The 20,794-nt window shown below is 44.8% G+C and overlaps 1 protein-coding gene across 1 annotated transcript in view; it reads left to right on the top strand.

The window, feature by feature from the left end:
* The first annotated feature begins 1,226 nt into the window (after positions 1 to 1,226).
* Positions 1,227 to 20,794, top strand: part of ACBD6 (acyl-CoA binding domain containing 6) — an 84,033-nt gene continuing 64,465 nt past the window's right edge. The window contains exons 1-3 of the mRNA XM_058030548.1: positions 1,227 to 1,424; positions 8,107 to 8,171; positions 8,661 to 8,757. Coding sequence (XP_057886531.1) covers positions 1,227 to 1,424; positions 8,107 to 8,171; positions 8,661 to 8,757 — 360 coding nt within the window. The remainder of the gene's footprint in view (positions 1,425 to 8,106; positions 8,172 to 8,660; positions 8,758 to 20,794) is intronic.

The raw sequence follows: 20,794 nt of genomic DNA on the forward strand, positions 1-20,794 counted from the left end.
ATAAATATAAATATAAATATAAATATAAATAGCCTTTCGGATGGCTGGGACCCCGGGGCAGGGCAGGGAAGCGTCACCCCCGGAACCGGGCACCGCATCCCGGGGGAAAGCAGGCTCACACTGGACATCGCGTACCGGCTTCATCCGGGCTGATCCCGGACATCGTGTCCCGGGCGGATCCCGGCCGGTACCGGGCCCCGTGTCCCAGGGGATCCCGGCCGGTACCGGGCGCTGTGTCCCGGGGGATCCCGGCCGGTACCGGGCCCCGTGTCCCGCGCACTCGCCCCGCGCTCACCGGGACCGGGGCCATCCCGGAGCGGCCCGCGAGCGCCCTCCAGTGGTCCCGGCAGGAAGAGGAGGAGGAGGAGGAAGAGGACGGCGGCGGCAGCCCCGGGGCGGGACCGGGGGGACGCGGGTGTCAGCGGGGCGCAAAGGGGGTTTGAGGGGCGGGAAGGATTCCCCTGAGAAGCTGTTCATCCCTGGAAGTGTCCAAGGCCAGGCTGATGGAGCTCGGAGCGCCCTGGTGCAGCGGGAGGTGTCCCCGGCCATGGCGGGCAGTGGGGCTGAATGGGCTTTGAGAGCCTCCCCCTTAACCTGGGGGAGGTCACACCCTGAATCCTGTGTCCAGTTCTGCGCCCCTCAGCTCAGGAAGGACCAGAAGGGGCTGGAGCAAGTCCAGAGAAGGGAACGGAGCTGGGGAAGGGGCTGGAGCAAAATTCTGGTGAGGAGCGGCTGAGCAAGCTGAAGATGCTCAGGGGACATCTCAACCCCGTGACAGGAAGGTGGAATGAGCTCAGTGTCAGCCTCTTCTCCCCGGTAACAAGCGACAGGACGAGAGGAAACAGCTTCAAGTTACGGCAGAGGTTGTTTAGATTTCGTAATAGGAAAGTTTTTATGTGGAGAGAGTGGTCAGTCCTTCGGACAGGCTGCCCAGGGCAGGCGCCATCCCTGTAAGCCCTCAAAGAACGGTTGGATGTGGCACCTGGCGATCCGGTTGAGTGATGAACATGTTGGCGCTGCTGGGGAACGTTTGAACTCGATGATCTCGGAGGTTTTACCCAGTCTAAACCATTCTGTCACCCCCCGTGGTGTCGCCGACACGCGGATCCGCGGCCGCCCGGAACCCTGGTGCTCGGCGCGCGTTTCCCGCCGGCGGCGCGGGCGCGCGTACCGAGGCGCGGCGGGGGAGCGCGTTGCGGGGCGGACCGGGGCGGGCGCGGGCCGCCATGGCGTCGCCCCCGCTGTCGGCGGCGGGCGGGAGCGGCGGCGAGCTCAGCTCGGGCTCCGAGGCGGCGGCCACGGGCGCGGCGCTGCCGGACCGGGACCTGCCCGCGCTCTTCGAGCAGGCGGCCGAGCGGCTGCCCTCGCTGCTGCCCGCTGCCAGCAAGGAGCAGCTGCTCTATCTGTACGCCCGCTACAAGCAGGTGAGGCGGGACCGGCTGAGCGGGCCGGGCCGGGGGGAAGAGAGCGGAGCGGGGCCCCGAGGGGCCGGGCCGGGGCTCGCCGGGGCCATGGGCAGAGGGCCTGCGGCCCAAAATGTGGCAGCGGTGCCGAGGAGGAAAGTTGCGTGCCGGGGGGATGGAGGAGCGGGGGTGTCTCCCTCCGGGACAGCGGCGGCGGGGGTGGATGGAGCCCGGTGGGACAGAGCCCCCGAAATTTGGGAGATTCGGGGGGAGAGTGGTTGGGGAGTGCCCCAGCGGGACAGGAGCTGGCGGTGGTGGTGGTGGACAGCGCCGAGAAGGCCAAGGGCTGTATCAGCCATGGTGTGAGCGGTGTAAATAACACAGAGATGAGAAATTTTCAGTTCCAGCGGGAGCAGAGCAGAGAGAGAACCCTGTGCGGGGCATGGGTGAGGCTGCATCTCAAATCCTGGGCTCGGTTTTGGACTCCTCCGTTCAGGAAGGACACTGAGCTGGTGGAGCATGTCCAGGGAAGGGAACAGAGCTGGGGAAGGGGCTGGAGCACCAGTCTGATGAGGAGCAGCTGGGAAGGGGCTCAGTCTGTAGTAAAGGAGGCTCAGGGGGAACTTTGTTGCTTTCTACAACCCCTGAGAGGAGGTTGTGGCCAGGTGGAGGTTCTACTCCTGGGCAACATGTCGCAGGACAAAAGGAGATGGCCTTGAGCTGGACCAGGTGCAGTTCAGGCTGGACATCAGGAAAAGTTCCTCACTGGAAGGAGGGTCAGGTGTTGGACAGGGCTGCCCACGAAGGTGATGGAGTCACTGCTCTTGGAGGAGTTCAAGAAATCACTGGATGTGGCCCTTGGCACCATGGTCTGGTTGTCAAGCTGGTGGTCAGCCTAAGGTTGGACTCTGTGATCTCTTTTCCAAACCAAATATTCTGTGAATCCATCACCCTGGTGCTTATTCCTCACCTCTCACCCTCACTCAGTGCTGGTGGCCCTGGTGCTGCATCCTCTGAGCAGGAACCAGACTCAAGTTCTGCCAGCAGAGGTCCAGGTTGGATATTAGGGAAAAACTTCTTTCCTGAAAGAATGGGCAAAGAAAGGCCTGCCCAGGGAAGTGGTGGAGTGAGCATCCCTGGAAATGTTCAAAATCTAAGCAGAAGCAGCACTTTGCCGTGTGCTTTAGTGAGAATGGTGGTGTTTGGCCAGAGGTTGGACTGAATGATTGTGGAGGTCTTTTCCCCAGTTAACGATCCTGTGGTTTGGCTTTGGCAGAGCCCAGGGTGGTTGAAATTGGTGAGCTGCTTGGTTCTGGGGGTAACCTGGCGCACAGCCCCCATTTCCCCTTCAGGCTGTGTGAACTGAGCAAGCCATGGGGTGCATCCTGTTGGAATACACAATGTAGCTCCTTCCTGCTCCTGTGGCACAAGTTACGTAAAACCAACCAAACAAAGCAGCAGTTGCAAAGGAGTGTGGCAATCACTTAACTCTGAGAAACACAAAACTGCTGTTACACCCAGAATATGAAAGAATAAAACTGTAAATACAGGCTGGATGGAGCTCTGAGCAGCCTGTTGTGGTGGAAGGTGTCCCTGTCCATGCCAGGGGGTTGGAACTGGGTGATCCTCCAACCCAAACCACTCTGTGATTCTGTGGCTCAGGTGTGTGGCAAGAGGTGCAGCCTCAGCCTGAGAACTGAATCCCACTCATGTGGATGCACAGACAGAACTGGGTGTGCACCTCTTCCATCCATGTTCCTCCCACATGGATTACCTGTGCCCTACTACTGCCATGTGCAAGTGCTCTCAATTTTTTAGTGCAATATTTAATTATCCCCTAAGCTGGCAGCTCCCAGGCTGTGGTTTGTGAACCAGTAATTATGTTAAAAGCAGCCTGGTCACGTGAGGTTTTGTTTTCAGACTGTGCTTAGTGCTTAAACAGGACTGCAGGTTTCTCTTCCCCTTCTGAGAAAAATGAGGGTAGGGAAAAAAAAATACAAGGAGAATTTTACAATGCCCAGGATGAGAGGAAAAAGGGGTCTTTTCTATAATTTTTTGTCTGTATTCTCAGGATGCTTGTTGCAAATAATATCTTTATTTTTTGCTCTGTTTCAAATGCTTTGAGACTGTCCTGGGTGGAAATGGGAAGGGGTTGCTTGCTTGTCAGCTCATGATTGTCCTCAGACTACAGAGAGTTTCCTGGTGTTAGCTCTGTAAGACCAATAAGGACTTTAATATTAAAAATTGCAAAATCAGAAGCTGTTTCACAAGAGTTTTGACACAAGTCAGGAAAAGCTGACAATTAACACTTTGTCAGCACAGATTTCCAGTTGCTTTCCACTGACAAGAGCAGGGCACTTCTGTGTCCTCCTCCTGTGTCCCTGGCCAGCCAGGATGTGCCAGGAGGTTCCTTTGTGCTCCTTGCTTTCAGGCTGTGCTTGGCCCCTGGATTTCTGTGCCCTCCCTGTTACAGAGTGCTGGCCCTGGAGATGGGAGAGGTTTGCTAGCACAGCCACTGCAGGGTGATGCCCTGCTAACTTTAAGCTTTGCAGCATTTTGTGCTTTAAATCAAAATGAGGGCGTTTAATGCAAGTTTTCTGTGTTTAATTACAGCAGTCATATCAGGATGCATAACGAGCTGCTAATATATTACCCCCCCCCGTGGATGGTGGAATTGCTGGCACACAAAAGGTGCTGACTCAGATCTGTCCACTGTCCTTGATTTGGCATCCTTGTCTTTTCCCAGTTTAGTGTTTTGTGTCACTGAAGGCTTTGATTTAGGATACAGCATCGTCATAAAAGAGGTGACAGTAACAGCTGAGCTCTCTGTTAAAATACTGTATGTAATTTATTTCAAACTGTTTGGGTATATAGGCATTTTCCTGCAATTTTATTGCCTTTTATTGGAGGCCATTTCAGGATTTTATTACTTTTCTCTCTGATTTTGTTTATGTGTCAGAGACCTGAAAATAAGGGAATTGCTTAGTTGTCATCTCCAGTGAGGTTTTTAGAAGATGTTGCTGAGTTTATGACTCTGCCCCACAACAGGGAGAACAGACTAGTCCAGAAGGCTCTGGGCTGGGACTGATTTTTTTCTCCCCTCTCACTACTTTTTGTGTGGCTTTGGGCAAATCACTGCTCTGGGCCTTGTGTCTGTAGTGGTGAAGTGAAAGGAGCACTTGCCCATCATGGGGAGGGTGTAAAAATCTGAGGTTCAGAGGGTGCAGCAATGGAGACCAGTGTAGCAGTGCTGATTTAAATAGAGGGGGGGATCCACAACTCACTGGAAGTTACTGGGCTGGGAAAACTGCCCTGCCAGGAGGAGGATGTGTCCATGGAAATGTTGATTTCCAAGCTGGAAATCCCCTGCTGATGGCAAAATGGGGGCAGTACAGTCTCCCGGTGTGGGCTCAAGGATATAACACCAATTTTGCACGATGTCTTTCGAGTATTGTGGGATGTTGTAGGGGGGACACAGTGTGCACAAATGAAGGTAATGTAGAATGTAATCTTATCCCCCAACGAGTTGCAGCTGGAACCAATTACTAAAGATTAGGAACAGGCCTGATCTTAACAGGCTACACCTGTAGCCAATAAGGACAGTGGCATAAGAGAATGGATTGGTGGGACCTGGAGTTAGAGGAGTCAGATGGCTGCTGCAAGGACCAGGAACAGTCAGTGCTTGGAGGAGCTGCCTGTGAGAAACATCAAGGAGATATGAAACTCTGGTGATGTGGAATCCTTGCACTAAAATGATAATAGAACTCTTGATATATAAGACAACGTATAATGATAATAGGACTGTTGTGATATATAAGACAACAGGATGTGAGGCTACAAGCCTGCCTTGAACACAGGAATTTCTGCCTGCAGCTCCCTGTTTCATGCAGCTATGCCATGGCACTGGCTTGGTTGTCACTCTCTCTGGGACATGCAATCCCTTGGTCATCGTGTCCCCTCCTTCTCTGCTTGGTGTTTGCTTGTCCTTCCTTACACCCCATTTTCAGCCAGGGCTTTCTCATGGGTTGGGACAGAGCTGTGGACAGGAACAGGCAGGAATTGCTGTGTTGAAAAAGCAATTTAGCTTACTTGGCTTGTGTACAGTCCTGCTGTCCATGGAGGTTCTGTTCCTGCTATTGCTCCGTAGGGAGGCTGCAAATACAATTCGCCTTACAAGATTTACAATCAGGTAGGAATATTTGGCTGGAACAACCTGCTGTATAAATATATTGGCAGAAAAATTAGCAAAGAGCCATTTAACCACCACCAGGGAGGGAGGACCAGTCATGGAGTAAGGTGTGAGGAGAATCTCAGGGTTTCTCACAGTGTGGAGCAGCAGCTGAAGGTGTATGGGGTTGGTGAGCAGCATTAACACATCTCTGAGCATCTCTCCCTCTTCTGAATGTCATTGACCTTCAGCTCTCAGGTGAAGGCCTCATCCAAGGTTTCCAAATTTATTTTGGCCACAGATGGAGCTGGCTGCAGACACTGCCTGTTTGGGGCTGCCTGGGTCACGTTTGTGCCCCTCAGGAGAGTTGTGCCTGCAGGCAGCTCTGCATGCAGAAGCAATGCCAGGAAGTTTTTAATGCATTCTGCCTGTCATGTTCTTTTAATGCAGCTGATGAACTGTAAGTGAGGAGAGCTGAGCATCAAGTGACCAGTCAGCACCCTGGAGACCTTCAGTAATTATTTTCTGGACGCAGAATGAAAAAGTCTTAATTTAAAATACTAATAGAGGCTCTTGGCTTCATGCTGGTTATGGAGTAAAACAGCCTTTGAGGTCCTCTAGGGAAGTAGCAGGAGGATAGAGTCCTGCACAAAATTTTGCCTTTTTTTGTCAGTATTGGCATGTTTAACTCCCCTTCCTCAGCTATCAGGCTCAGATCCTCTTTTATGTTAAAATCCTCGTTGGTTTCTCCTGCACTGTGAGTCTTGCAGCAAAAAGAGAGGAGCCAAAATCTTGTGTTTTATTCTTTCCAACAAAACCCCTGCAAGCCTTTTTAATGTGCCTTAAAATAGCAAGCAGGGCACAAGTGCACTTTTTTTCCCCTCTTGATGGATGGAATTTAGCTACTGTTCCTTGATTTGTATTACTATCAATGTTACTAACAGTCTTCCCCAATGCTAGAACAGCCTTTGAGTGCCAAATCTCCAGAGAGGAAACTGCTGTTGTGTTTTGATGATGGCAGTGGAAAATTAATATTAAAACAGATTTATTTTTTTTATCTATCTTGGCCAATTTCTGCAGGTTGGCTGTTGAACTAAAGAATTGCCAAGCAGGCGTTTTCCATACAGATAATGAATTTACATTTTATTCCCTGGTTTGTTTTGCTTTTTAAAACAAGTGGTCCAATCCACCTCAGAGCATAGGAAAAAAACATTTAGACAACATGAATTGTGACTGATTTATAGAACTTAACTGTTGCTAGCCTTTTCTCCTATTTCTCCCTGAAATGCAAGATGTTGTTTTAAAGGCCATCTAAGATGTTCTAATTTGGCTGAATTGCTCACTGAGAGACAGTCAGATGTACAGAAAATTAATTTCAGTTACAGTCACTCATATCCTCTAACGCTTTAAATGAAAACATAGTGTAACTAATAAATATCTCTCAGCACAGGCATGCTCTCCTTAAAGCCTGATTAATGCTTCCATCCTCAGCATAAAATCCCCACCCTGTTAAGGTGAAGAATTGTTCCTTGATTTAAGCACTTCACCTGCCTGAACACTTGAGCATATTTCATAGAACATTTGCTGGATGCAGTTTGGCTTTGCTTGGCTAACAAAAGGTTTCTCCAGCAGCCTTTGCCCACCTCCAGGGTGTACCTGTGTGCCCTCCCTGGGGTCCCCATCTGTGCTGTGCCCTGTCTTAGGGGCATTTGCTGTGGGAGCTGCTTCCCAAGAGCTCTGTTCTGGTTCGGCTCTGATTTCGAGCCTTTCACCCGTGTCTTAAAAAAATTTTACACGTGGAAAACTGCCTGAGTCCCATTGGCACCAAGTTCATTTTACACTGACCATGACAATTTTTCCATATATCTATCCCTGGGATCTGTCTCATTCCCTTTTTTCTTTCTGTTTTTGCATTTCACCTCCACACAAACACATTTTAATTTCTGCCTTGCTTCTGACAGATTGGCTCATCTCTGGCACTCAGGCCTTGACTTGTCTCTCATGCAGTGCTTCCTGCAGCCAGGTGCCTGGGAGCAAATTCAGGAGCTGCCTGGCATTCCTTTGCTCCAAGTTTGTCCCCTTGCCTTCCAGAGGGCCTTGAAAATAATTAAGCAAAGTCTGTTTACTCCAGCTTTGTGCGGAAGCAGGTGAATTTCAGCAGTAATGAATAATCATCTCTGTGGAAACCCTAATCAACAGATTTTTTTTTCTTTATCCTGGTGGAGGATGAGGCATTTGGCTGGGTAATAAACATAACATTAGTGAGAAATCACTCACTGGTTATCCCTGTGGGTAATGCATGCAAAAGAAATGAGCTGCACGACAAAATTGCTTCCCGTGCATCATGCAAAGAAAACCCAGGGATGCAGAGGTGCTAAAGCAGGGGTGAGAGGGGGGTGGTGAAGTTTTTTCCCAAAAAAACCCTTCTTTTTATGGCTTTATGACATGGTTACCCTGAAACCATCAGAACACTGAATTTTCCTTGTGCAAGTCCCCTTTGTTTTGTTCTGACTGAAGGAAATTTCTTTTCTTTAGGTGAAACTTGGAGCCTGTAACACCCCCAAGCCAGGCTTCTTTGACTTTGAGGGAAAGCAGAAATGGTAAGAGGAAATCCTTGTCATTCCTAGCAATTCTGGCTCTACTTTTTGTTCCATCTTGTCTCATCTGTAGACAAATTACAGACCTAGGGGAGTTGGCCCTGAAATGGCTTTAAAATTCTTTGTTGAATAGGGAAATGTTTGCTGCTATGCCCGATACAGATGTGAAATACCACAATCCTTTATTTACAGTCTTCATCCAGAGCTGGCATGCAATACAGCAAAAATGTGAGAACAGCTGCAGCTCTGTGAACACAAACTGTGTTCCAGCCTGGATCAGGATCCCCTCAAAGATCCTTTCACAACAGAGCTGCACTGACAGTGGCCGTTCATGGCCTCAGAGCAAAGTTGACCATTTCGAGCTGAATGAAAGATGGCTTTGCATGCCCTGAAAGGATTTTGATGAATGGTTGCTGTGTTCCACTGATGCCACTATAAAAGCACCCTGTGCTGTCTCTGAGGGGCTCACTGATGTTTTCCTGTTGCTCGTAGGGAGGCTTGGAAAGCCCTGGGAGATACCAGCCCTCACCAAGCTATGCAGGAGTACATTGCTGCCGTGAAAAAACTCGACCCCAGCTGGAATCCACAGGTAGGAAACGCGGAATTATCACTCACAAAACCAACCAGCATTTGTCTTTGTGAAGCTGCCAATGGTTCAGCTTCTCACAGGCTTTAATTGCTGCATGGCAAACTTCATTTTGAGCAGATTAAAGTCTAAATTCGTTTCTAAAACTCTCCTTTTGTTGTGACTGAAGCAAGAAGAACCATCTCTCTCATTCATAATGATCTTCATTACAGCCAGCTCATGCACAGGCTTGGTTTGGCTGTAGTGATTTAATTTATTTTGCTCTTATTGGTTCATGCTGTATTTAGCATGTAAAGATACTTTTTATCCTTTTCTCATCCTTCTCTTTTCAACTACTCTTTAAATGTTGATCAATAGAAAGCAATCTCCATGAAAGTGACATGAACTGAATGATCAATTCTAAAAATGTTTCCTTTTTGTTTCCATGCAGCAAATTACCAAATCTGATTATGATTAGGTACTCCAACATAACAAGTCTGTATCTGTGTGTTATAGGGAGACTGTACTGTCATTTTAATTAATTTGTCTTTCATCTACCAGGTTTATTACTTGATTGAATCCTTAAGGATATCTCCTGTTTATAGACTGACTTTTATACAATTTTAAAAGAGCATTGCTCTTTAGAAAAAGTATAGCCTTTGGAAATAGAGTGAGATATTTCACTAATAGTAAAATGATGAGGGCATGGTGATTTCCTCTCATGGTAGGAAATTTGTTCTTCTACACTCCTGTGCTTTGGAAGCAAAATCTTGTGTGGGTACAATGCTGTGAACCAAGAATTTGATTTTGAGTTGTCTTCTGATGCTGTTCATGAGGTTTAAGGTTAATTTTTTTTTCTTCACTGGTTCCTGTTCCATGCCATTCATAGTGTTTTTGCAGCAAAGAAAGGCTGTCATTTGGAAAAAATCCTTTTTAATGCCCTTGGAGAAAACAGTTTTATGTGCTGTGCAGTTAACCAAAGTTGGCTCTTGCTGGGTAAATTCTTGTCCAGGCTAAAATTCTCACAGAGAAATAAAGTAATTTGTAAAAATCTATGTATAATCCTGAATGAAGTAAGTGTCAAGTGAAACACATTGATTTTTTTTTTCCATTTTTTAATTACTATTAAACAAAATACTCAATGCTTTCCTGAACAAATTGTTCAGTGTGATGACAGATTGAGCTTTTTGGGTGTTCCCTTCACTTCCTTGCCTCAGAGAAATACTGTCAGAGCTGTGAGCTTCAGGTTACAAAACTGTCAGCCAGGAAAGAGGAGTAATATGTTTTTACAGAACAAATATTCTAAAGAACCCATATAGCAAACACAGAAAGGTTGGCAGCACTGTTCCTCCCCTCTTCCCCTAAGGTACAAAGGTTGCCTTAGCAGAAAATGTAATTTAAAAGTCAGCATTGAAATAAAGTTGGCTTTGCTTTCTTCACAAGAATCCACCTGTCCTTCTTATTTCATTATCCTTTTAATTCCACTTTTATAGGGCCAAAATGCTATCAGGAATCCTCTCTGATGCATCTGGTGCTGCTCTCCCATTTATCCTTCTCCCCACCAAATCCACGTTGTGGAGCCACGAGAGGGAGCTCTGTTCTTTAAAATGATGGAGATGTATGTGTCAGGGGATGGGAATAAAATAGCTACTTTAGTCTTCAAATTTCAAATTGGATTTATAGAAAAGAGCTGTGGGTACATTACAAGGTGCTTCATCACTGTCACTGTGTCTCCTTTGCATGCTCATCTGCTGGGTTCCTTCAGATTTTTCTTATGTACCACAGATTCTGAATGAAGTACTCCAAATGCTTGGTTTAAAAGCAGTATAAAGTGTACATTACAAATTTGAAAACTTTGGCTTTCGTATCATTATGAATCAAATAGTAATTACAGTACAAAAGTGTTCAATTTCTTGCTGTGCATCCTTGTGAATTTTGCTATTTAAAAGCTTTTTTAATGTTCCCAACTTAGTTTTATTCAACCTTTCATCTCATCTGTTAAAATTCTTCTTTTGTGTTATTTTAAATCCTCCTCAGTCTCCTGTTTCATATATTTGCAAAAGGGCTTTATTAACTTGATCCTTCAGTAAAATTTTAAGCTTAAAACCACTTATTTTTTTCATAGGTTCATTTTTCCTCAGCAGATTTGCTGCTGTTCTGCAGCCTCCAGGCTGTCAGTGTTTTTGTTAACAAATAGAATGGAACTAAATGCAGTATTTCTTGTGCAGTCCAAATAGATCCACTTCTTCATTCCTTTTTCTTGTGTCTCCATTGATTCATTCTTTCATATTGAAGTTTCTTCAATTAGTACACTTCCAGCATCAGATTTACCTGCTTTAAATTAGTATCTTTGTTTTGGATGGGAAAAAACTTGAAGTAGAAGGGTTCTGATTCAGGGAGGATTGCCCTGAATTTGTGTCCAGAAGCAATGAGAACTCTAACAGCAGCACAAACCTCACCTGCTGCTTCCTATTGCTGCTTCCTATTCCTGCACTAACTTTGGAGTACCCACACCTCATTAGAAGACAGCTGAACGTGCAGAGGCAGCAGCAGAGCTGTTCTCTGCTCTCTGAATTTTGTGTGCCATTTTTGATTGTATTTGCTTGGCTATTTCCAATGTGCTTTAGTTTCTTTTTCACCCTTGCTGCCTGCAGGTTGTCTCATAGTCCTGCCTAATCTTTTCTTTCAGAGCTTTGTCTAAAACCTGGGGAAAAATGATTATACTGTACTTATTTTCAGCAATTTTATTTGCTGGAAAATCTTTTAAATTAACTGGTAACCCCGAGGATATTTGAGGTGAGGTCCATTGTCTTTACGTCCATGAAGCCACGGGAATTTCATGGCTGTGTTGGTCTAGAACAATCACAATTGCTTTTCAGGATGTTCTGCAATTCAGCCCTTCTGAAAGGCTGAATAAGACCTTCAGCCAGGTCTTACTATGTGTTGTGGGTTGTTTTGCTCCTTTTCCCAAGAACAGCTGTTAGTAGGAGGTCAGGAATATTCTTTTCCATGCTGTCTCCGTTCTCTTGATGCAGTCTTCCTTCGTCATCTTCTACCTCTGAGCACATCTTTTGTTTCTCGTGAGTCATTCCTTTCAGTCTGAAGTTCCAGGCACTGGAAAGGTAATTGCTTGGACCAGCTCAGCTCTATTTGCATATTTCAGAGACATCACCTGTCCTTCAAGTCTATTCACTCTTCCTCCAGAACGGAGAATAATTTATGAAGCCATTCTTTTGCATTCTCCAGCCTGAAACAGAAACATTTCATGCCGTCAACACCTCCCACTGCTTCGGGTCTTTTACAAAGGAAGATGAGTCCTGGCTGCTTCTCTTCTCCTATGTTCACCTGTCCTCCTCCTGCTTTACTGGCAGCAAATGACAATTGCTTTTGGTGGCTTTGGCTGGTGTGAGGTGGTGGTGACACTCACCTGCCCTCCCTGCCAGCCACCGTGTGCGTGTCCCTCTGGCTCTGCGTTCCCACTCTGATAGATGAGTAATGCAATGATTGACTCTCACAATTAATGGACAAATATCATGTCTACAGGTTAAGAAAAGTTTTATAGATTTATATATTGTGTTGTTATCAGGGGACAGCTGGAGTTGGCACATCTGGGAGGACTGGCTTGTCACTGTGGTGACATCTGACCTCCAAAGAGGATTTAAGGAAGAGATCTCCACCACTGGACAGCAAATAAGGGGTTGGTGGACAGAACTTTGGGAAGGGTTAAAGGGTTAAAAAGGGAAAATTCCCTCCATTGTGAAGGGGCTGAGCACATGGTGGGAAAAATCCTTTGCTCCCAGCGCCATAACCTTTTTTGTTTAATCAGTCTTCTGTTGTATTTTTGATAAGGTTTAACAAACCTTCCTAAACTATGAAAAGTGAGTGGCTATTTCTCACACCACTGCCATGCTTCTGTTCTGCAGCCTCAGCAGAGGGCTCAGGGATTTGGGGAGTGTCACCTTCAGAAGATGGATGTCACCTTCATGCAGTCACTTTGTTCTCATGTACATTGCTGCATAATCGGGCACTTCAGCACTTGCAGATTTGAGTCCTAGTGGCTGCTTGCAGTCTCCCAGACATTCCCAAATTCTCATCTCTCTTGTGGATATCACAAATTTCCTTTGGGCTTCAAGTTTTTCAAGCCCAAAGAAGCAGAAGCAGGCCAGCACTTCCTTTCTTAGTAGCACTGAACAGTCCCTTCCACTGAAACCCTGTCACAGGGCTGTGGGTGGAGGTGTGACGCCACACTGCAGGGGTGGCCAGGAGCTGTTATTGATCCATCCTTGTAACGAGATGGTTATATGGCACAGCTCAAACAATAAAAATAAATAATAAAAAAAGCATCCAGATTTGCTCAGCACATTTAGCCTTCCATTTGCTGATTGCAATTTTGGCATCGCTCGGTTCGAAATATTTCCTTTTCCTATTTCGTATATTACATATTTACCAGTTCAAATCTGAACAGCTTGTCACTACTAACCTCAGTGGCATCCTTTCCCAAACACTCACATGCCTCTCTTCCTATTTGCTTTGAGTGTTGAAACTCACAGGAGGACTTAAAGATTTTCTATTTATATATCAAAGCTTGAAAAGTTGGCATTTTAACTTATTTGACTCAGCTTCACCAATAATGCAGTTAGTAAAATTTCTGCTGTGTAATGAAGAAAGTTGGAGATCAGGAATCTGAAGAGCAGAGACATCTTTCTAAGGGAAAAAGAGCTCTACCTCAAAGAAAACAGGCATTCACCAAACACCTTTTTAGGCTCTTAAAGGTGTGAAGTCCCACTTATGATGTTTACAGGGGAGGAAGTTGCCTCTGTTTTTCTAAAGTACTATTCTGTGCCTTGTTTGAGCAGGGGAGGATTTAATTCTCTGTAGTCTGGCCCAAATGGGAGTAAAATCTCTCCTTTGCTGGGTTGGTGTGGGAGCACCAGATCATACCAAGAGAGAACCCTTGGGGGACAAAAAGGCTCATGAAACAGAAAACAAACTTCAGAGTGAATAAAATACAAATGCACAATTGCTGCAGGCTCAGAGCAGTCCAGTAAGCTGGAAATCTTTTGGGAATAAAACAAATGGATTTGTCCATTGGGTGTTTTTGCAGGAGGTACTGCAGGGGGCAATATTTGATAAGGTGGTGATAAGGTACCCTGTGGCCAGGGCTGGGCTCCGTCCCTTCTGGTGAAATAACCTTTTTCTGTCACATTTATATGCAATAAGCAAGTTGAAACTAAAATGTGAGAAAGAGAATTTGCAGTTCAGGCATACAGTGAAAAGCAGGAGAAACAATTCCCTGATTTGCAGAAGAGCTGAGGTCTGTGTGTGCTTTTGGCAGGTTGCACCAGGTGTTAACTGAATTATTTTAATAATTGATTTAAATTGATGAGCCTCTTGTATTTAAGTAAGCTCTCCAAGGCAGCTTGGATTCTCTGTAGTGTAAGATCTCCAAGAGAATTGAAAAATTTCTATAATAACTCAAATACAAACTCTATTTCCAATGACATAAAAAAAAAAAAGGTAAAATTCAAAACTTGATTTTTTCTTAAATTTGGATTCATTGCTCAAGTTTGCCCTGTTGATATCTGGAACAAGAAGCTTTGATCTTTTGCAGTTTATAAGTTTTATGTCTGGTCAACTTTTAGGAATTACATTAGTGACTGGTAAATGCAGTTTCAGGCTGAAATCTCTGGATTTCTTGGTTAGCTCTGCAGGCCAGGGGAATTTCTTCTGGAAATTAGGAAATGCATTAGAAAAATTGTAGTCTGTAAACAAAATGAGTGCACCCATGGTGTTTTCCTGTTTTGTCTGTCAGTCAGACAGATGTCTCCCTTGATAATCTGGCCCAGCAGCCCCTGTTTGTGCTTGGGAAAGAGCAGCAGAGTGCTGTGGGCAGGATTACCAGGGGGATGGGAAGGGACCTGTTTGGGACCAGCAGCAGTGAGCCCAGACACCTGCTTTGTTTGGGGAAATATCTCAATTTATGGCTTGCTGTGCTGCCAGGTCAAAAACTTTGAAAAATAGCGACTTTATTTCTTTTGTAGTGTAAAAGCAATTTAATTGCAGCGTGTAAAGTGTGCACTAATCAAATTATGGCTGTGCTCCCTAATGCTTGCTGTCCTGTGCTAATGCAGCACACTGGGAAGGGGAGCTGTGCAACAGTGCTGCAGGGGCTTTGCTCTGCACATTTCTTTGTATGGATCCTGCTGTGGCACTTGATCCTTAGGGAATTTCATATCTGACTTTTTGTTTGGGTTTTTTTATTTATCCAAATGTTGTTAATAACACCAACAATAATTTCTAACAAAATATGGAAAACAAATATCACTGTTCGCTCCACATTTTTTTTTGAAAGCTCTTGTTTCAGTGGTGACCACATTGGAAGAAGCATATCCCTGAAACAATTTGTAAACTCTAATCAAGCTCTTCCCGTTTGAAAACAAAACAAAGCCAAACCATCAAGCCTGTAATTTTTATTATTATTATTATTATTCTTTTAGCAGAAAACAAAGTGCTAGAAATTAAGATTAAAACCAGAAAATGGATCCACCCCAGGCTCCTGGCTTTGGGGTGTGTGAGACTACAGTGTCTTCTGATTCTAGACAATGTGCTGAGTTGTTTTTTTGTGAACTACACTGGGGTATGTAATAGTTTTTGAGGATTTTATAGCCTGAGAAGGTTTAGATGCTAACACACAGAGGGATTCTTCTGCCATGCTGCCTTTTGCCAGCTGTATGAGGGACAGTCTCTAGCATGCAAGTGGGGTTGGTGGAGATTGCAGTTATTTACTGTGCATGGCTCACAAAACCTTGCAGTCTGTGTACACTTCACTCCTACTTGTGAAACTAGAGGTGAGGTGACCCACCTTATTCTATCCACGTTGGAAAAAAGGCAGTTTATTATCTGCAAAATTAGATTTTAAGTGCTTTGCTTTTGGAGCGTGCTTTCAGAACCAATTTTTCTTATTAGCAAGGGGATGCTTTGTAGTTCCTGTTATGTCAGAAACTAAAATCCCACCCTATAAACATGAACTAAATTCCCCCATTCTTCCACAATAAAGCTGGGTAGTGTTGTTTTGCTGCATCTCCTCATGAGGAGTGTGTGCTGGTGCTTTAAGTCCCTGGCACAGATCCTACCCACAAAAGCTGTCCTTAGGTAATTTGTTGCTTTTCTGTCCCTGTCTTTGCAAGTAACTCACCAGCCAGGCATTGGGGTGCTGTTTGTGGACAAGTTTGACCAATGACAGGGTTTTTTCATCTCCTTTTTTTTAGCCTTTTATTGTGGAGCACAAAACAAAATGCCAGACCCACGCTGTTGTTTGGAATTGTGGCAAGCTCTGGCAAGCTGTGCAGAAGGGAAGAAGTTAAAATGAACAAGCATCTCATAGTAGAAATATAAACAGCTGGAATATGTGTCAGCCTCCTACCCCCTGGGAGTGTGTTGGATTGTTCTCTTTGATTTTACATCCCTGCAGAAATTTATGGTCTCAGCTCCTTTTATTTATGACATTCTGATCCTCGACCAAGCGATTGATTGAAATACAACAGTGCCAAGCTGCAAGTCTGTATTTCAGACAGGCTGAACTTTAGGAAGCAAACCAGCAATGCAGTCATGGATTGAAGGCTGCACTGAAATCCTGTGCAGGGGTTGCCCACATTTCTATGCCCCTAATCTTCTTCAAAGGAGAGAATTGTCAGGGCAAGGGTTATGCCTCTTCTCTCTCCCTCCTTTTAAGCTGCCTGTTGTTGCTGAAAATATACAGTATGTTAAATATGCAATCATACCAGCCCTCCAAGGGCTAACTTTGGCTTGTAGAGATGCTAGTCCTCATTTTTACAGCTCAGATCCAGCAGTGTTGATGCACTCTGGTGTTAGTGTGCTGTGAGTAGCATAACATATTTCCTTGCAGCTACTTGGATGTAACAGTAGTGGGTTTTGAGAATTCCAACCAAGAAATTGGGAGGGGGTCACCATTAGTGATTTTGGTTAAATATTAATATATGAAAATATTTTTCTTTTGAATATATCACTGAATTAATTTTCATTATCTTGCACTGATTACAGAAATATTACAGAATATTACTGTTTGGGATGTATTGAGAAAAATGAGTAATTAGAGGTGTAACTCTGCCTTGCTGAGTGTGCTGCTGCAGCAAAGTGAGGCATCCCAGCATCACAATTCCTGGCTTGCAGGTGGATGTAGACACTGCATGCCAACCAGATACACCAGAGGCAATTGGAAAAAAAGAGCAAGTAAATTTATATATTTTTATATTTATATATAAAATTATATATTAATTTTTATATAAATATTTTATATATTCATACATATTTATGTATTTATATAAATATAAATTTATATATAATTTTATATATATATCATCTCAAACTACTGGCATACAGTGATGACAAGATGTCACAGAGTGAGACAAAACACTTTACTGTGTAACTTTGTGTGCAGCAGGGAATTTGTTGCTTTTTGTTATCCCTGTAATCATTGTCCAGAAGTAACAGGTTCTGCTGTTTGCCTGCAGTCCCACAGCACCTGAATCACTTCTTCTGTGGTCCCATGGCTGTGGGATTGGAAGCACCGGATGCAGCTGAGCTCTGGGATCTTAAAACTTCACTTGAGCAATTGCTCTCCTGGCTGAGAAAGCATCTCAGTGTCACCAGATCTGGTGTCAGTTGCTGCAGATCCTCTGCTGAAGGCTGTTGCTTCTGTGGCTGAGTTGACAGAAAATGGTTAAATACTGATATTCCCAGTGATCTTGGCTAAAATTGAGATGGCAAGGTTGAATTTGTTAAAATTTCAGACCAGAAGCTGAAACCACTGAGATGCAACCAGAGGTGCCCTCTGTCATTTCTGCCTTGAGGTGGCAGTTTCTGGCAAGGCAAGGAAGGTGTGTGAATGCCAAGTGCACTTTTCATTTGTTGCAGATTTTAGCAGCAATGCTGCTGCTCCTCAGCCACAAAAACATGAATGACAAAAGCACTGAAAAGCTCTTTTTTGTGAAATAGCTGTGTGAGGCTGGAAGCAGGAAAGAGCAGTGACATGAGAAGTGACCCCACCAGCCATCCAAACTTCCCTGTGAGGTTCATTTCTGTACTGAAAACTCTAAAACAAATTGGTACAAGATGCTTTTGGTAGTGCTGACATGACCAAACTGGGAGCTGGGAAAGCTGCAGGGTGGGCTTGGGGTAGAGGAGAGGTGTTGAACCAAGCAGGAGGGTGCCATGGGCAGTTCAGGAGCTTGGGGCAGGGAGCAGAGCCTCTGGCGGAACAGGAGGTTTGGAGGGGGAGGAAAAATAAATAGAAAACTGCAAGGTGAGGTGAGGAGGACCAGGAGGGCAAGATCTGTTTTCTCTGCCCAGTTTTAGTTGGGGTTGGAACAAGGTGACCTTTGAGGTGCTTTCCTGTGACCGTGTTCACAGGGGTCCCAGGACGAGGGAAGAGATGAGGATCTGACTCCATGTTTCAGAAGGCTTGATTTATTATTTTATTATATATATTACGTTAAAACTATACTAAAAGAATAGAAGAAAGGATTTCATCAGAAGGCTTAGCTAAGAATAGAATAGCAAAGAATGATAACAAAGGTTTGTGGCTCAGACAGAGAGTCCAAGTCAGCTCACTGTGATTGGCCATTAATTACAAACAGCCACATGAGACCAATCACAGATGCACCTGTTGCATTGCACAGCAGCAGATAATCAATGTTTACATTTTGTTCCTGAGGCCTCCCAGCTTCTCAGGAGGAAAAATCCTAAGGAAAGGATTTTCCATAAAAGATGTCTGTGACACTCTCCTATCTGAACCGTTCTGTGATGATTCCTGCTGCCCAGGTGGCTTCCTGAGCAGGAGAGAGCCTTCCTGGATCTCAGTGTTTCCCTGGAGTGCCCAGAAACATGGAAAGGCCTTTTTTTGGGATAGCCAAGTGAGGTGGTGAGTGAGAGTGGGAGGAGCAGGGACTGACTGCTCTGCTTGTGGCACTTGGTGGACGTTCCAGAGGGGAGCTTGGACTTGTTCTGCTGCTCTCTTGCTTGCTCTGCTCCTGAAACTCCTGCTCCTGAAATTTCTGCCAGCAACCCACCAGGCTGGGCAGGCAGCTTGACTGCTTTAAATGGGGAAGGACTCAACCTCTAATTACAAAAAAATCTGATTTTTCCAAGTAATTGAAGCTGTTGCAAGACTCTCAGCTTGCTGTGTCAGAGGCTCTTAAAAATTTCAGGAACTTGAGTAGAAATTGCAAGTTTATCTTACTGTGGAATATGTAATATATTGATGTTTAAGTGTGGAGCTGCAAACATTTACTTGAAAGTATTCAAACACAGGAAGGGTCTGTGTACCCTGCTGCTTCACATGGCAGAGCAAAAGCTGGTTTAAGATGCAGAGTGTGTTAATTAAAAATAACATATGCTTTTGGGTAGGAGAAACCAGCTGTAATTGTTTTGTGTACATCATAAGCTATAGTATAAGTAAGCTGTTTCTTTAGTGAAAATACTGCTTTTTGAATTAGGAAAAGGTTAAGTGGCTATGTTTAGCTTGCTCTTTACAGGAAATATCAAGGAAGTATTGAGTGTAATTACTGGAGATTAAGATTTTGTTTGGATGTTAACTAACAGGTTGGTTAATGTCATGTAAACACTATTTGTCTCTTAGACTGGAAAAAGTTTTCCTTTAAAAGGGCACCTATTGTCTCCTACTTGGATATCTGGACACTGTTGTACCAAATGACTCTTATTTAAGGACAGGTGGCACTCCTCAAAGGTCTCTGGAGCATCCTGTAGGTGCTTTTTGCTGAACTAACCCACACGAAGCAGGGAAAGGCACAGCCCCAGTGCTCAGCACAAAGGGGCTGTTCCAGATCCTGCATCCCTCTGGCTGAGCCTGCCAAGGGTTGCACTGTACATTTGGAAACCTCCTTGTTCCTGCTTGGGACCACTGAAGATCTCTTCATTCTGCCATTCCTGTGCCTGCAGACCTCATAAATCCACCCTCTGCCTTCACAACTGAGATGTGCTGTGGGAAGCAAATGTCCATGGCACTGCTCTAGCAGCCTCAAAGCTGCTCCTTTCACCACTGGGGATGTTGGCTCTGCAGTGATGCCTGGCCCAGTGTCACTCCAGAAAGCACAGGATGGCTGCTGATGTCCTTCATTTGTCAAAGTTTAGGGTTACATTCAGTTTTCAGGCTTCAGAGCACCTGTTTCATCCCAAGACAGAGTTGTTCAGCTTGGCTCAGAATATATTTCCTGCTCCTACAAATGTCTGTGTAAATCTCTGTAAATATCTTGTATTAAATTGACAACCCCCCCAACAATTACAGTACAGGCTGTGCTTGTGTCTGTAGCTTGTTCCCCTCTGGATTTTCATACAGGTGATGGGTCAGAAGGGATTGATTGCTCCAGGACTGACCTGGTTTCCTTCATGCTGGAAGGGTCCAACCAACACCACTCACTTCACCCTTTGGGCTGCAGGCACTGGGAATATGCAAGTTTTGGCAGAGTCCCATGAAAAGAATGTGAGGAAAGGAGCCTGCTGGTGATCTTGTGCTTTCCATCTCCATGTCCGCTTTTCCTTTTAAAAAAAGTGCTCCACAAACCAAAAACTGTGGGAAGCCACTGCTTCAGGGCTTTTTTTTTTTTTGAGCATAGTATTTCCTTCCACACATATGCTAAAATGTGTACAGTGAGTCATGAAATCACAGCTCCTAGCAAGCATTAGACTTGCTCAAAATTATATCACACATTTTACATTTATTTCCCTTCCCCTGACTGTCTTTACTACTAATTTCCAACTGTGATTATGGTGCAGTTATTAATTAAGTCGTTAGAGTTAAATGAGTAATCTGCAAAGCTTTGCTTTAGATCGCAGCACTATTTAACTATGACATTACTTATAGTATGTTGGTTTTTATTTTTTGACTGTAATCTGGAAAGTATTTTCCCTGTCTTAAATAGTGTTTTTTAAAGGGAAATTCTGTGAGGAGACTTAAAAGAACCGGAAAACTTTACGTAGATATTATTGGAATATTAACTAAACTGTCCCTTTAATATTTAAAACA

Source organism: Melospiza georgiana, chromosome 9, assembly GCF_028018845.1.
Source record: "Melospiza georgiana isolate bMelGeo1 chromosome 9, bMelGeo1.pri, whole genome shotgun sequence".
Taxonomy (NCBI): domain Eukaryota; kingdom Metazoa; phylum Chordata; class Aves; order Passeriformes; family Passerellidae; genus Melospiza; species Melospiza georgiana.